The sequence below is a fragment of the Nymphaea colorata genome, chromosome 5 (assembly GCF_008831285.2).
Source record: "Nymphaea colorata isolate Beijing-Zhang1983 chromosome 5, ASM883128v2, whole genome shotgun sequence".
Classification (NCBI taxonomy): Eukaryota; Viridiplantae; Streptophyta; class Magnoliopsida; order Nymphaeales; family Nymphaeaceae; genus Nymphaea; species Nymphaea colorata.
Genome location: NC_045142.1, coordinates 8,137,153 through 8,155,223, shown reverse-complemented (window position 1 = coordinate 8,155,223; position 18,071 = coordinate 8,137,153). Strand labels below are relative to the sequence as shown.

Genomic DNA, 18,071 nt, shown 5'->3' with positions numbered 1-18,071 from the left:
GAAAGCTCTCAGCCTAGTGACCGGATTGCGCTTGATCAAATCTTTACCTTAACAAATGATAATTGTTCATGAAAAATTTTTGTCGCAAAAGATATTTAGAAATATCCTTGAAATATTAAAAAAAATGCCCCAGTATTAGCTATTGCCATCATTGATAGGATCTTATTCAAAATAGATTGCTGGGTAGAAGATAAAAGGTTGATGTCTTGAATTGAGACTGAGGCGAAGAAAGTAATGAAAATTGCCTCAATCAAATAAGGTATGAGCAAAATTATAAAAATGAGGTAACTGTTCCCTTAACAGGGAAATGAGGGTGCAAGGTAATGATATAGATATGAACTTTGGTATGCAAGAATTTGTGTTTTGTCTCTAAGGAGAATAAAATGAGACAAAGCTTGTAAGAGGAAAATTTGTTATAAGAATATGATCGGTAGATGATAATTCTCATAGCGAGATATCAAGTTGATAATATAGGAAATGGAACATCTCAATTTCGAAAGAATTAAATCTCGAGTAGAGTATAAATATATGAGGTTTGACTCAGGAAGATACAGATTCAACAGGGGTGAATGAATAAGTCAAAAATCAAATGTCCGATGAATGAAAATAGAATGTAATCAGAGCATTAGCAAAAATCTTAGAATAAATGATGACCTAATAAAATCATGGAAGTAGAAAAATGGTAGAAAGACACACCATATGTTTTGAAGCCAAAAAATTATTGGGCTAAATATAAGTGTGGAAACAAAGAATGTATGGCTCGAGTCAAGCACATGTTGATCACGGACTGAGATTGAGGCGGAGACACTAATGGAAGTTGCCTCAATAGAATGAATAGACAAAATTATATAAAGAAAAGTGATATGTGAGAGTGAAAGGTAATATCACATGTCTGAGCTTCAATATAAAACAATTTTGACACGCAATTGGGACAAAGCGTGCATGAAAGAAATTTATTGTAGAAATATGTTTCGTAAATAGTGATTCTCATAGAAAGATATCAAGTTGATAAAAATAAGAAGATAAAGAGAATTACGAGCAATCTATCAATAGATGATGTTTGATTCATGCATGTCTAATGATTGAAAATAGAGTATGATCGAGTAAGGGAAAGATTGACATTCAATTTAGAATAAAATAATAGCCCAATGAAATCTTGAAAGTAATAAAATAGGGAGAAAGATATACTATGGGTGTTGATGCTAGAAAATTGTCAAGCAGAGTCACGTTCAAGAATGTAATTCCAGACAAATAACTGATGGATTGACAAAGAGCAATCGATGTCTCAACTTATGGAATTAGTAAAATACAGAGAAATACACCCTATGAGTATTAAGCATAAGAAAAAGAATGTATGACCTAACCCAACCAAAGTTGGTAATTGAGTTAGAAAACATGAGGTAAGACAAATAAATCAGAGATTGACAAAATATGATGAAATGTACATTTTAAAGCAATTCAAAAAGATGGACTTGTCAAAGAATAGTTGATGACCCATGGAAAGAAAGACACACTATGTGTATTGAAGCTAGAAAGTTATTTGGCTGCATATGAATGAGGGAAAAAAATAATGCATGACTTGAGTCAAGTGAGTTGATAACTGGGCCAATAGGTGGCCATCATGTTCAAGAATATGAGGTCGGACAAATAAATAAGGGATTGACAGTGTATAATAAAATGTAGATTTTGAAGCAACTCTAGAGAAATAGACTTGACAAGGAATAATTGATAATTCAATGACATTATGAAAATAGTAAAATGTGAAGAAAGACACACCATAGGTATTGAAACTTGGAAAACATTGGGCTAAAATGAGAGCAAAAGAATGCATGACCTAAGTCAAGCAAAGTTCGTAATTGAGCCAATAACGGGCTATCATGTTCAAAAATATGAAGTTGGACAAATGAATAGATGAGAGATTGAAAATGTAGATCTTGAAGTTTCTGAAAAATGGATTTCTTGAAAGACAATATTTGAAAAATCAATGTCATTTAGATAGTAGGGTTAAAGCATGAGCTTATGATGTGGTCATGCTAGAGATGATTGAAGAAGACATTGATTTAAATGAGAAAGATGTTATGTAAATTTGATCAAAGATTGTAGAAGATGCACATGCAATCATCATACAATGATAAACATCGAACATTTTTTGAAATCACCTTTATCATGCATATATTTGAAAAAGGAGCAAAGAATCCTAATTGAGTTTAGTTTGATCAATTATGATTATATCATGTAAGATATGTCAATATACTTTAGCCAAGAGGCTTAGTACGAACATAAAATTCTCCATTAGGCAACTAAGGGTAAGGTTTATCCACTTCTTCTTGATCACTCGTCAATATACCATAAATTACCACTCATGGTACTAACGAGGGGGCTTTCCCGCCCAAGGTGTGGTCTAGTTGTAAGGCTTAGTCTTGTGCTACCGCCTAAGACCAAGCCCGGCAACATGATGACCGGGATAAATAAGTAATGAAAATTTTTGAAATATGAGCAAGCATGCAAAATCGGATGTCTCTAATGCAATGTTGCCTAAGATAGTGATTAAAATATGTGGAAAAGCAATCAAACATTGTTTAAAATCAAGGCTTAAATTGAGGAGGGTTGTATTTGATCCTAGATCTAGGTGAACATGATTGATCCTCCTCAATTAGTCTTATATGCAAGAGAGGAAACATAATCATCAAGCAATGTAATGAAATACCGATAGGGTCAAGGCCAAAGTTGGGGACATGATTTATCTTCGGCAATATATGAGATGTTTAAGTTAGTGAAAATGTATCAATTATAATCATAGCCAAACGATGACGGGTCCCATCACAGTCGCCATCTTTTTGCATCCCAAAATTTTTGGTTGGTTTTGGAGTGCCCCAGAAAAATGAGATTTTTATTTGAAAACAAAAGAGAAAGGGACTCGCCCGTCGGTACGAGGATCAACCGTTCCCGGCGCTTTTACCGGGGGTAATCAATCCAAAGGCTATGTTTATTATTGATGCATTTGATTTTGGCTTAAACATCTTTTCTATATGCGGTGTAGAAGAATATTTGAAGTTTGATATTTCAAACTTTTGAAAAGGTTCTTGAACAATTGCTTGAGAATGTGAAACATTTTGATTAAAACTAGTGTTGGAAAATCTTTTAAATATCATTTGAAAAGCTGGGGGAATCACTTTGAAGTCATTTTACTGTTCTCTTAAAACTTTAAGTAGGTTTGAGATTTTGCTCTAATTCAGTTACTACCTACTTAGAGTTCCATCTCATCTTGCTCTAAATTCTTTTAGAGATGTGTTTATGCTCATTTGTGATATTGAGTGGAAGTGAATGAATGGATGCATCAATCCTAAGATGAATGGAAGAAAAATTACTCAGTACTACCACAACATTCATCTAATGCATTCCTACCATAACATACATCTAAGATTTTTGTTTTCATGGTTATCATATATAAGAAGGAAAAGTTTTTGAAAATGGATTGAGATTGTAGACTATCAAGCATGAATCCAATATTTGGTCATTACTTGAGTTGTGGTCTTAATGAAGTCGGTAAATGAAAAATTAAAATTTAGAATGGTAAGATATTGGAAGAATGAAAAAGATGAAGGACTACATCTAAAGAGGGATATAGAGAAAGAAAAAGATCTTGAAAATCATAAAATCACATGTTTTGAAAAAGAAAGATATGTATTTGTATACATATATGAAAGCTTCTGATGTTTATATCAAGTAGAGAAGAGAAGATCATTTTAGAAAGAGAAAGAGAGATTTTAAAACGAAATACAGGTACATATATATATTTATTTGTACGTATACAAGAGTTTATAAAAGTATGTTAAATCATAGAAACAGATACAACAAAGAAATATATTCATGTGCATGCATACGTATATAATATGTATATATGCATACGTTTTCATGAATATGAAAATCAATGAATGATTTGAAAATAGCCGACTTCAAATTTTGTTATAGGCCAGAAGGGATCCTGGACTCATGTAAGAGCCTAAGCTAAGTCTCTAAGGCCGCATTAAAGAGATTTCTTTTGAAAATGTTTTGGAAAATATGATTTATATAAAAACATAGAATGTTATGATTTGGTTTGCCACAAGGGATATATTTCTTCCACCGTTGGGTATGGAAGAAAAACAAATCATACAATAAGATGCTCATTAGGGTTTCTAATGGGATGATTAAAAGGAAACTAACGCGAAATGTCATGCAAATGCATATTAACATATACATATTCGTGAGGGTTTCCTCGGGTTGGACAAGTCTCAACCTCAAAAATCAATATGAAGATAAAGAATCCTCAATCCATACTCTCATTTTCACCATACATTCACATATAGACGGAAAACCAAACAACTATGCATGGGTGATACATGGACAATATTCAAGGATGGAAAGAGAGAGAGAGAGAGAGAGAGAGAGAGAGAGAGAGAGGATGATAGGAAGAGAAAGATTCAACTAAGAAGGAGGACATACTATAACTCTGAAATTAAGGATCACCTCATCTTTCCATGCTCCCAGTGCACTTGAGCATAGTCTTATCTCTAAGAAGAGATTGAGTGTTATCTCCTTTGATCATGGGGAGATAAAGATGAGAAGAAAATGAATAAAAGAAGACAATGCTACATTCAATAAAAGGAAAAACATGATTCAATCATGAAATGAAAGATTATCTAATCTTTCCATGCTCCCGGTGCATTTGAGTGTAGCCTCTTGTCTCTAAAAAGAGGTTGAGTGCTATCTCCTTTGACCATGGGGAGATGAAGAAGAGAGGAAAATGAAGAAAGAAAGAGATGAGATATTGATTACATACCTCTGGTGTGAATAGCTTTTGGAAAAATGAACACCATAGATTGAAGATCCCCTTGAGTGAAGCTCCAAAATATTGCCTCCAAGAGGGTTGTGTCTTGCTCCAAGTTGGAGAGGAGTGGAAAGAGGAAGAGGGAGAGAGCTCAAGAGAAACTCTAAGTCTTCAAGTGAGAATACACTAGAGTTTCTCCCAATGGTCAATCTTGTCCAAGAGGGGGTATTTATATAGGATTTTGGAGCCAAAACCCTAAATTTTAAATTTTTGACCTAAAAAGACTAAAATCACCCTCTAAAAGGAGAATTTTTGTCAAAAGGAAGGGCAAATGGGTCATGTCCACCCAAAAAGACTAAAATCACCCTCTAAAAGGAGATTTTCTGTCAAAAGGAATGACAAATTGATCTTGTCCACCCAAAAAGACTAAAATCACCCTCTAAAATGAGACTTTTTGTCAAAAGATAAGGCAAATTGGTCTTGCCCACCCAAAAAGACTAAAATCACCCTCTAAAAGAAGACTTTTTGTCAAAAGAAAGGGGAATAGGGAACCATTCCAATGATTGAACTCAATATTTTTGGAGAGTTCTTTCATAACAACAAGAAAAAGACAAGGAGACATGGGATCCCCCTACTTCAAGCCTCTGCGCATGGGGAAGAATGCACCTGGAACCCCATCAATGAGAACAACGAACGAGGCTAACAAGACACACATCATAACTTTGCCATCAATGAGAACAACGAACGAGGCTAACAAGACACACATCATAACTGTATGCACCTAAGCCAAGCCGAACCCCAGATCAATAAGAGCAGTCTTAAGAAAGGCCCAACTCACTCTGCCATAGGCTTTAGAGAAATCTATTTTAAAGCATATGTTGTTATGTCAGAGCCCCTCAAGCAAGTGGATGCATTCATGAGTAAAGATAATATTATCTATGATTGATCGACCTAGAAGGAAAGCACCTTAGTCCCTGTTGATGACTTTCTATAGGCCTCTTTTCATACGGTTAGAAAGAAATTTAGAAGTAATCTTATGCACCACGTTGCATAAAGCAATAGGTGTATGATTGCCAACTCTACAAAGACCCTCCTTTTTAGGAATAAGGGCAATATAACTCTGATTTATTTTCTTTAACAATTTTTCAGTGATCAAGAAACTATTAATAACCTTTAGTAAATCATGACGAACTATACTCCAATGGTACTGATAAAAAGAAGCTGGGAATCCATCTAGACCCTGTGCACTATTCCCATCAGGGAGAATACCATGTGCTTCACCTCCTCTAGAGTGGCTGAGAGAAGCAAAATAGCATTATCCTCCACCGACAGTCGAAGAGCATCAACCTTCTTGTTCAGACTGCAGTCTAAGCCCTCCTCAGAACCAAGAAGATCACAAAAGAACTTTTCATAGATTGTTCTAATAACATTCGCATCGTTAATTCTAATCCCATCAGTCTCCAATGCAGATAAACAATTCTTCATTGTACGACCTTTAACCACTACTTGATAGTAAGTCGTATTACGGTCAGCTTTAGCCATCTAGTTGACACGAGCTCTTTGCCTCCATAAGCTATCCTCTTCTTCAAGGGAAGCTTGTAGTTTCTCTCTAATCAGAAGTTCATAATTTCTATCTCTGACAGTAGAATGCAATTCATGAGATTGGACTTTGTCATGTTCATCCCATAGTCCCTTAATATGGGTCGACATGTCACCTAAACAATCCCTAGCCCATCTAGAAAGAGTAGATCTCATGGATTCCAGTTTCTTTGATTACCCTGACAAGGGGACACCCAAAAACATACGAGTTCCAGGACTCTTGGACTAGATTTTTGCATTATGGTCTTTTGGCCCAAAAGTGAGAATATCTGAACTGAGCAAATCTTTTAGGAGCGTTAGAAGTGAAACATGTTGACACTCTGAGAGTTGAGTGGTCAAATGTCGATTGAGGGAAAATCTACAGGTCAGTAGCACTGCCTCACTGAGCCTTCCAAACATCATTAATAAGGGCTCAGTCTAATTTGCACAAATTTGACTCACCCCTTGTCTGGTGTTGCACCATGTGAACCTACCTCAAGGTTTTATGTTTAAAAAAAAAAAAGAAAAAAAAAATATTTGATGGTCAAAAGGGTTGGGGTGTGACAATAATGGTGCCATGCTGAGATGTTGCCTTGACTGCCATGGGCATGTTACAAGAGTCTTACCTCCAACACTCCAAGCACACTTCTGAACGATACTTAGGAGTTGTTGTTCATCCTCAATCCTGACGAGAAAGGTGCCACCAGCAAGAATGGTGGACTTCGGGTTAGCTCTACCTGCCCATTCTCTACCTGCCCATTGCCTGGTTAGTTCAGAAACACAAAGCAAAAATTGGTGTGCCCAATAGGGGAAGAGCCTTGCAACCGAGCTAGTGCCAAATGTGAATGTGACAAATGTGACAAGAATGGTCAAGGCTCATAGTGATGGGTGGATGACTAGACCTGGGCATCGGACCAGCTCAGCTCGATAAGAGTGGGGTCCGGGTCGTCCCGACATCCGATACCCAAGCCCAGGCCCGATATCCAGTAATCGAGCCCGAGCCCGGACCGATTAAAATAAAAAAATATTTTTTTAAAAATATAAATTTAAAAAAATTGAATATAAAATACATTTTAATAATAATATATATATTATCATTACATAAAAAATAAAAAAATAAAAAAAATGTTAATCGGGGTGTTTCGGGCCCCATCCGGCCAACTCAGGCCAGCCCGATATATTATCAGGCTGGGTACGGGTACCAGTACCTGTACCCATCGCCAAAAAAAACATCAGTAAAGGCATTACATTAGTGACATTTTCCAGAAAACGGCATTGGTAGTGTAACCAAGTTAGGGCCTTCAGTGACTTTTTTCAGAAAAACATCAAGTGATGTTTTCGTGAATCCATGACTAAACTCCCACCCGGGCGAGGACGTTCAGCAACGTTTCTTAGAAAACATCAATTCATGTATTGTCTTTATTGTTGTTTTCCCAAAAACACCAACTAATGCTCTCCAAGTTGGGGACCTTCAATGACGTTTTCTAGGAAAACATCACTAAAGGTAATACCTTTGCTCATGTATTCCTGAAAATGCCATTGAAGGTCCGAAATCATCACCAAAGGTATAGCTATAGTGACGTTCCAGAAAAACATGACTGAAGACAAACATGACGTTTCTCAGGGAATTAATAGCTGTAAATCTGTCACCTTTACTGTTACTTTTCATAAAAATGTCACTAAAGATCGAGCAAAGGCTTTCAATATTTTTTTTGGAAACGTCAGTGAAGGTGTCACCTTTATTGACATTTTTCATAAAATCTCACTAAACTGCGAAGGTATAGCTATAGTGACGTTCCAGAAAAACATGACTGAAGACAAACATCCAGTGACGTTTATTAAGGAATTAACAGTAGTAAAGCTGTCACCTTTACTGTTACTTTTCACAAAATGTCACTAAAGATCGAGCAAAAAACGTCAGTGAAGGTGCCGCCTTTATTGACATTTTTCATAAAATCTCACTAAACACCCATCAAGGGGCGGGAACCTTTAGTGTCGTTTTTTCTGAAAAACTTCAATAAAGGAATTACCTTCAATAATGACGTTTTCCTAAAATAACACTAACAGCCTAAACTCAGTAAATGTGTACAATTTTATGTAGTGATTATCTGCTTCATAGATCGTAGATAATTGAAAATTAATATTTTCTGCCCTAATATCGTAGGGAAACCGAAGAGAAGGACAAAGAGAAAGAAAATATATGGATGAGAAGAGATAAAAAAGAAACAAGCGATATATATGGCTCGTTGGAAATGGAAGTTATCCAGAGAAAGTGGTCTCTCCGTCCATCTAAATTTAATTTAATGTCTGAGTACATATTCAAAAGTACTTTAATATTGGAAATGGTATCTACGGTAGATTGACATTAATCTAATATAAAAATGTTGTTTACTCAAAGGTCCAGAGCGGAGCCAAGAATTTTTCCTAGAGGGTACAGACAATCCTAATCGTCGAGTAAAGAAAGTTGCAGAAAATTTTTACAGAGGCCATCGAGTTTTTTTTTTTTTCAAATTTTTATACGGACCAGAGTCAAAATTTGAAATTCCTGTTGGCGGCATGGGCCCCTATCAGCCACCATTGCCTCCGTCCCGGGCAAAGGATCTCGGTGAAAATCTTAACTGATGCTTTCTTTATATATGTAGAATCTGTAGCAAAACAGGACGAGATTTGCAGAGAGAAAACACGATAAAATCAACATATATGCCTTTTGTTCAAGAGAAAGTCAGCAGAGGAGACTTCAAAGTGCACTTTATGCATCTCATGAACAAAACGTGGATATGTATGTTAAGCCGTTGCCTACTTCAAACTTTTGGCAACTTTGGTCTTGATTCAATATTCTTACTAGATTGTTGACCTTGCAAGGGATGCTAGGATAAAGATAAGCAGGTTTTGACTTGTGCATCTGCCACCCTTTGATTGTGCTTATGATGAACGGGAGTTTCTCATTAGTGGCTTTGCTTCTATAATTCCTTGTCTCTGCCTGCAGGTGTTTTTCTCTCTTCTTTGGCACTGCATGATGGTATTTCCTTATTAAGTTTTCCGCTGTTTGTTGACTATTTCTTCCTATCTTGAATGGCATCCTTTGGTCTCTTTGAAAAAATATAAAGTTTTTTTGTTTAGCTGTTTTGAATTGCAAGCTGGTTTCGTATTTGGCTTGTAGAGGTAATCTGAATATTCAGATCGTTGAACTAGAACCTTACTTTCTGTACTAAAATCCAACCTAGCAAGTATCCAAATGAATTCCTCTTAAAATCCTCATCCATCCACATAACCATATAAATAAGCTCCAAGTATTTGACCAAGAATTTGTCAACAAAATAAGACGTTTCACAAAGTTGGGGCCTAAAGGGTCTGACTAACAAAAGTCACCAAGTAGGAGAGAAGTCAGTTTGGTATATTTCCATGATCTTCTCATCGGGGGCGAAGTTACAAATTTTTACGAGGGGTTAATAGTATTTTCAAAATTTATGCAGGTGCTAGACAATATTTTTCAGAATTTGACATCTGGTCAACTAAAAAATTTTCAAAAATATAAGTTTAATTTTTTTTCCTAAAATATGAGAGTCCATCCCAGCTACCCACCCTGTTTTTGTCCACTTGTTGGGCACGTGCAATTGGTTTGGGTTTTCCACAATGCCAAGCAGATTTGATGCTGGCAACCCAAGAAATAAAATCAATGGTCAGTGCTAAGATTACTATAATAACCCTGGTGAACATAAGAAAGGACTACAACCCCACGCCCCCTGAAAAAAAAAAAAAAACCCAAGCCAAGGAAAAAAAATTGGTAAGAAGAAGAAAGTGATCTTTGTGAAAGGACAAAAAGCCTCCCACAGTTCCATGTGGGAGGCTTGGTAGTGAAATCCTACTGCCAAAGTGAAGGCCGAAGCTCCCCTTTCTCCCCATCCCCCATAGCCCAAGGCTGCTTTCGATGTCTCAGCACTAGTCTGCTCCACCAATCCCTTCGAGGATTGACGTGGGTGTTTACCACCCCCTTTGCCACTGTGCTCCTAATTTCTTAAGCCTTAGAAAACTGAAGCCGTGACCATTCTCCCCTTAGAACTTGTGAAACAAAGTTTGATGTTTTAGCCCCAACCGACGTCGATCCTGCAATACTTTATCAAAGCACATTTGTTAAATGCTTGAGTTGTGTCCCTTGAGCTCATGTAAGTTCGAATAGGCTGGGGTAGTTATCTAAAGCACATATTTAGATACATAATCATATGTACATTATTTAACATAATGTAATGATGCTTGCAGAGATTCTTTGAGCAGGATGGTCACAAGAGAGCTTTCTCTTTGGCTTCTACACTATACACCTCAAAAACAAATTGAGAACTTTTATTTAGTAAACAACCCTTCAATCTTCATCTCAAATAGATATGCACAATCTATGTTCTTAGTTTTGTTAGTACACCTGCTCATGCAGTGGCAGAGATATAAATTTTTTGCCGAGACCAATATTCAGAGAAGTTTAATCCCTTCAAATGAATATTAAAATGATTGAGAGACATTAATTATATATAAATAAGCAAATAGCTGGGGCCAATCTGTACATAAGTAAATGCAGAAATAGGAGACTGGACTCGTTTTGGGCCTTTGTTTCTCTCTCTTCGTCTGGCTCCGAATGATGGGTAGAACAGTATTTACATGTAAAATTTTTCAATTCTACCCTAAAGATATTAAAGTAAATCTAATCTGAGAAATAAACATGCTAAAACTTAGAGACATCTAAGACCTAAGCAAGAACTAAATTAAACTAGACATGCTAGAAGAAAAAAGAAAACTAAACTACATGTGCAAAAAAAGCACTAAATTGCAAATAAAAAAGAAAGAAAAGGTAAAAAGAATTACCTGAAGCTGGTGCCTTGTTTGAGCTTGCACCCACGACCCCTACACTAAGTCTAGTTGGCTCTAAGTTGAGTGCTAATGCAGCCCGAACCAAGCCTTAGACCAAGACTATAAAAAAATTAACTTGAAGCACTATCTCCATAAGAAAAACACAAAAAATCTTTGTAAAAGACCCTAATTTTAAGCGTGTAGCGATTATTTTATAAAAGTTAATCAATGACTGTCAGAATTTTTAGCTTATAGAAATCATATATATATATATATATATATATATATATATATATATATATATATATATATATATATATATATATATCCACAAAAAATCTATGTAAACTAACCAAATTTAAGTGTGTAGTGATTATTTTATAAAAGTTTAACCAATGACTGTCAGAATGTTTAACTTATAGAAGTCATCTTGTATGTTATATATATATGAGTTATTGGTAGGTACCAGACCACTTGAGTAAGAGATAAAAACCAGACCTCTTACGTTCAAGTTAAAAAGTGTTTTAAACTATGAACCCAAACACTAATTTAATATAAATCATTCTTTAATTCAAGTCGTTTTTGTTAAAAAAATTGATCTTTGTACTACAAAAATTTTGATGTTATCAGCACTATTCATTATTTCACTATTAAACAAACATTATTTAAGAAAACAATTTACTTTACGTTTCTCAGCAAATCACTCTTAGGATCATATCTACAAGGTTAGATTCCAAATAATAATAATTAATTTCATTAGGTTTGGTTTTTGTCTCTTACCCAAGTGGTATGGTTTTTACCAACTTTTACACACACACACACACACATACATACATATATATATATATATATATATATATATATATATATATATATATATATATATATATATGAAAACTAGAACCTATCAACCCTCATATGTCAGAATTAATAGGAAATGATGGAGCCTTAGATTTTAGGGAGATTAAAAAGTAGAGATTAAGTTAAAAAAAGTGGAAACCTACTTGTATTTTCAGAAGACTAAAATATTTCTCTAAAGAGGCAAGGGACCTTCATTCGGGAAATTCATTTGTTTCTATCCCTTTGGAGGTATTTTAGTTTACAACAGAGCTTTTATTTTTTTCAACCTTATTTCTTTAGTTTGATCCTTTTAAAATCAATGGCTCAAAGATTTCCCATCAAGACTAGCGTGCAAGGTGTGGTAGCTATCAGTTTCTCTCTCTCTCTCTCTCTCTCTCTCTCTCTAGATATATATATATATATATATTAGATTGTTTGAAATTTATAAAGAAAATGAGGCCGCCATAAAATTAATCGGGTACTTGCATCAAATTTCAATACATTTTTTCACCAGACCATAGTTTTGTGGTTTCTGAGTTTGATGGTAGAGTTAGATTTCTAAAAATCGGTCGATCTCTAGCCTAATTTTCTGGGCAGCTGAAATGTTGGACTGCTAACCCAGTTGTTATATGGAGTCAAAACTCCTAAATTCAAATGTTTAGTAATTATTTGGATCAAAATCCAACCAATGTTTCGAAATATGACACCCCGTAATAAACTGGAACACTGTACCTCTCTAAGTTTAGGAAAAATACATCGAAATCCAATTCGCAAGATGGATTAATCTCTGGCAATTAGATCCTGACGTTATAAAACTTTAAAATTTTATAACTAGTGCTCCTTAACCAGAATTGTCTTCCTCCACACCTGAGTTTGAAGAGCATGGAGTGAAACCAATGTACTGGTTGACTCTTTTTGTGGGCTTCATGCCATGCAACAACGCACAGCTATAGACCTAAGGGCAAGGGGAAAGGGAGGGGGATGCTTCAGTTTCCATTCAGTCAGTAACCCTCCAATGGTAGGGCACCATGAATTTACAGGTGAAGGCCAATAGTACTTTAAACGGCATCTTTTAAGGGGCAAACACCATATACAGATCATTTTAGGTTTATAAGATACTAATATATAAATTAGCATGCACTTTGCATCTTTTAGAGCCCTTGTTCGCACAAGCTTACATGTGTTTTTTTTCACTGGAATACTCCTTTTGCACACCTGACCATGGATTTTTTTTTTTTTGACAACTTTTGCACGAGAGAGAGAGAGAGAGAGAGTGAAAAAGGAGGGCACAACCACAACCCTTGGTCTTGAACCACAGGTCATCACCCTCTGCCTTTTCATCTTAATGCCACCAATATGTAATGCCTATGGAAATTAAACCTGAGATGTGTTGTGTACAAGCGCAAGGGAAGGGAGGCCAGTAAGGGCCTTTGACTCTAAAATATTTTAGTTTAATATATATACATATAATTTTGAAATTTTCTATTTTGGCCTCTCTTAAAATTTTGAAACTATAGTTTGGCTTCTACTGACCAAAAATTCCTAGCGCCGCTCTGATTGCGTATGTGCCACGGGTCCAACCAATTATGCTAGAGGTCAATTGACGGGAGAGAGAGAGAGAGAGAGAAAGAGAAAGATGGAGATCCATGAGATGAATAGATCAAGTTGTAATCCAACCATCGTTCAACTCGTCGACTCCAACAACTGACAAAACAGTTCCACCAGTTGGACTTGGAACATGTTTGGCCTGGGAAACAGACCCAGAGAGAACAAAACTAAAGCACCTAATAACCCTGTTTTTTCTGCTAGAAGCCCTCCACTCCTGTATACAGGTTTTTCCAATTAGGTAAGCATGCCTAAATGCTATACACTCATTTCTTTCAAATAAGTCGGTACGTTGATTGGTGGTTTTTGTGGAATGTTTCGACCGTGGCAAAGTCAAAGTTGAGGTATGCTCTTCATTGTGACGGACCCCGACCATGGCGCTTTACATATTACCAATGGGAATTTGCCCCTCGAATTAATATTTTAATAAAGCTCAAACTTTAGCTAGCATTCAATATGTACACGTTTCCTTTCTCCTGAAGAATATTGGTAGGCACGGGCTTGCAAGCTTTCATCCATGTCACATGGATATCTTCAATGGGGCACAAGTCACGCCATCTTTTTTTTGGTAGATTTTGCCATTCGAGGGACACGTATATGAAAGAATACAAGGCTCATGTTATAGGTGCGGTCAGGGCGAGAACTGTCTAGACGAATGTCGAGCCTCCCTTCTCTCTTTCTTTCTTTTTCTTTTTCTTTGTTCTTATGGTCTGCAGGGCGTCTTGGCTTGATATGGAGGCATTGCCTTCCAGATATCAAACTGGGTAGCATTTGTTTTTTTTTGCCACCAACCCAACCAGCTACCTTGTGTTCTTTAAAGCAAAGGACCCATATTATCATATTAATGAATATTATTAATTTCATTTATTATTGTTACTTGTACAAATATTGAATGTTTTTATTTTTTTATTTTGATATTAATTTAAAATATTTTTTAACTTATTGTTAGAATTTCAAAAATAGGGTGATACGGACAGGACACGCATTGGAAATGCATACAACTTTAATTAACTTTTTGATGAGAGGTCCTGCTGTGTTATGTGTATTAGGATGTACCATGCATACCCTCCGGTGCATTATGTGTGTTCTTCCTTGCGTCATGGTCGGAAGTCTTGGCCTGTCACACGGCTGGTTAGTCAAAAGGGCATTCAAACAATGTATGAAAACGAGCACACTTGGATGTCAATCGCGTGTATTAAATGCGTTATTGGTTAATTAGTTCATAGTTGGGTGATCACGACCTTATAGTCTATAGTTGGGTGAGGAGCAGGTGAATGAGAGCTCTGAGCAGGTGAATGAGAGCTCTCAACTCGTGAATGAGTTCGAGTCGAGTCATTTGCTTAACGAGTCGAACTCGAGTTCAAGAGTTGACTTGTTCAAATAGTAGAGTTGAATTCGAGTTCAACAAATAATTGTTGAGTCAAGCTCGAGCCTTAATCGAGTCTAGTTCGAGCTCAACACGTAACGATGAATATCAATTCAATTCAAACGAGTTTATGGAGCCTTAATCGAGTCGATTTTATCTCAACACATAACGATGAATATCAATTCTATTCAAACGAGTTTGTCGAGTTTTAATTAAGTCGAGCTCAAGCTCAACACATAATAATGAATATCAATTCTATCAAACGAAATTGTCAAGTCTTAATCGAGTCAAGCTTGAGGTCAACACATAACTGCCGAGTCGAGCTCAAGCTGTTTCCGTCGAGTTATTCTCGAGCTTGAGCTGAGTCGAGCTCCAGGTTCCATTAGTTGAGTTGAACTCGAGCTGCTCTGGCTCGTGTCCACCCTAACCGCTCCAAAAAAAAAAAAAAAAGCCTTTCCTTTTGGTTCCTGCCCTTTCAACACCACTATTTTGAAAATAAAAATGGCCGAATTTGGGCGTAGGAGATGAGTCGTTTTCTCTCCTGTGGTTTCTTAGGAAAAATACTTAACATCCATTACGTTTTCTGCCTCTCCTTGGTTCCATCAAAACAGCAAGAGAAAACAACTAATACTTTCTCCGTTCCTTCAGGTGGCTGCGCCGCCCGAGGACGGCGAACCGGGCGAGGAATTGAGAGCGTTCCCCTATATAAAGGCAGCGGCCCTCTTGGTCCCCAGAACAGTATTTCTAAAGCAGGGAAAGGAAGCAGCAGTAGTGGTCGAGCAACCGCTGCACTTTTTTTTCTTTTCCCCTTCATCTCCCTCCCTCCCTCTCCAAAGATGCAATCGAGCGAGTCATTGTCGTCTTCCTCCCTTTCTTCTCCAACGTCTCCCTTACCTGCTCCTCCTGCTCCAATCGCCTCTCCCTGTGCTGCATGTAAGATTCTCCGGCGCCGGTGCGTTGAGCAATGCGTCCTGGCGCCATACTTTCCGCCGACCGATCCCCAGAAGTTCATTACGGCTCACCGGGTTTTTGGTGCCAGTAATATCATTAAGCTCCTTCAGGTACTTAAAAATTCCGATGTTTCCACGCTTCTTTTTGTCTCTCCTAGACAAGATTGGGATAAGGTGTGGTGAAAATTATATGTATGTGATGACGCGCAAGAGCTTCCTGGCCGATTGGATTTCACCTGGAGAGGTTGAAGATTGTAGATGAAAATTCTTAACCCAAGACAGTTGGATAGTTAAATATTAACGAGTAGTGACTTTTCAAAGTCTGATGTGCCTGATCCAACTTCTGAATTGATAGTGCATCTAAAAGTTGGCATCTCAATGTATCTAAAAATAATTGCTGAAATGGGTTTAGTACATAAGTTCTTAATTAGGTTTTATTAGAAAAACTAAAAATCAGGTGTTGTTTATTTAAATGAAAATCAAAAACCTTATCAATTTAATTGCTTAGATGATAATAAATTAGCAAGCTGATTCATTTAGAGAACGAACTTAAATCTAATTTAGAAATTTGAGTTGAAAAAATCTGGGTGGGGGCAGCTTTTTGTATCTTTACCATCCAATGGAATTTTTTCAACGGAGATTTTCATGCGTCTCCATAACTAAAATTTAGATTGTTGTAGCCGAGTTTTGCGCTCAAACCCAAATATAAACTGAGATGGTATCTTCATCCAAAGGAGCCATCAATGATCAAACTAGATTAAATAATAACTCTGCAAATTAATTTTGAAGTCTCGTTACTGCAAACTGTCAACTGTTTGCTTTTCATCTTTTCTGTCTTAAGAAAAGGACTTCTTCAATTCTGAACTTCTGATTTTTCATGTTTGCCAGGATCTTCCTGAATCACAGAGGGCAGATGCTGTGCGCAGCTTGGTTTATGAAGCAAATGCTCGGAGCAGGGACCCTGTCTACGGCTGCGCCGGCGCAATCTTCCAGCTGCAGAAGCAACTGAGCGAGCTTCAGTCGCGGTTGGCGATGGCGCAGGCGGAGATCCTCAACATGCAGATGCAGCAAGCCAATATGGTGGCCTTCCTCTGCATGGAGACGGCGCAATCCCAGCAGGCAATTTCACAACCGAGTGATACATTTTCCGGCAACAATAGTCCCAGCGGCTACCAACTTCAATTTCAGCAGGGAATTGGTGGATTCTTGGATGATGCTGCTGCTGGAGCGCAGTTGGAGCCTCTGTGGACCTGATCAAGCTCTCCCTGATTCTCCGAATCATGTAGCTAATTTTGTACAGTTTGGATGAAATTTTTGAAAATGAACAAGGATTTTGGATCGAATTTGGCCGTCTGTATTTTAGAGGCTAATTTGGCGAGTCTTGATGATGTGCCAACATGAATAAATTGTGATTACAGCTCAGCGATGAGGAAGTAAATCAATTCTGAATGCTTATTGGATTCTAACTCTTGGAATTGTCTGCAGATCACGATAAATTAACAAAATTATTGATGATCAGTAGGCATATGAATACTTGTTTGCGTTTCAACAATAGAAAAAGACTACACGGTTTTCAACTTTTCAAAATTCATTTGCCACTACCCCTTATTCTCGAACCAAGTTAGTCAGTTTACGCCTGGATCAGAAAAGGAAGAAAACTAATTTCCAGTCGGCAAAAAGGTTTTACCACATGTATAAAATTATGTTTTCCCGATGTGTAAAAAAATTAAAATCTTTGCTAATTTTAATTCCATTGGTACCACCTGGATAAGAGACAAAAACCAGACTCATTAAGATTAATTATTAAAATATTTTTCTTTTATAATCTAACCCTATAAATATATCTTAAAAGTGGTTGAGTGAGAAACAGATATTAAGGTAGTTGCTTTGTTATTTGAATATTGATTTTTTAATAATTAAAAAACGAATGGATCGTATAAAACCTAATTTATATTAAATTAGTTTATATAAACATATTATAAGGTTTACATTTTGTTTAAAATACTCTTCTTAAAAATTTAAGAGACCTGGTTTTTAGCTTTTACCCACAACCAATCACTCGTGCATATGTGTCTACATATATATA

The 18,071-nt window shown here is 36.6% G+C and overlaps 1 protein-coding gene across 1 annotated transcript; it reads left to right on the top strand.

The window, feature by feature from the left end:
- The first annotated feature begins 15,683 nt into the window (after positions 1-15,683).
- LOC116254699 (LOB domain-containing protein 1-like) lies at positions 15,684-17,438 on the top strand. Its single transcript, XM_031630243.2, has 2 exons — positions 15,684-16,096; positions 16,874-17,438. Exons 1-2 carry the CDS (start codon positions 15,872-15,874, stop codon positions 17,237-17,239), a joined length of 591 nt encoding a protein of 196 aa, XP_031486103.1. The 5' UTR covers positions 15,684-15,871; the 3' UTR covers positions 17,240-17,438.
- The last annotated feature ends 633 nt before the right edge of the window (positions 17,439-18,071 follow it).

Bases quoted from the DNA above. Each gene is read 5' to 3' on its own strand.
- LOC116254699 (XM_031630243.2), top strand. From the start codon at position 15,872: ATGCAATCGAGCGAGTCATTGTCGTCTTCCTCCCTTTCTTCTCCAACG. The intron at 16,097-16,873 runs GTACTTAAAAAT...CATGTTTGCCAG, and splicing joins ATATCATTAAGCTCCTTCAG to GATCTTCCTGAATCACAGAG.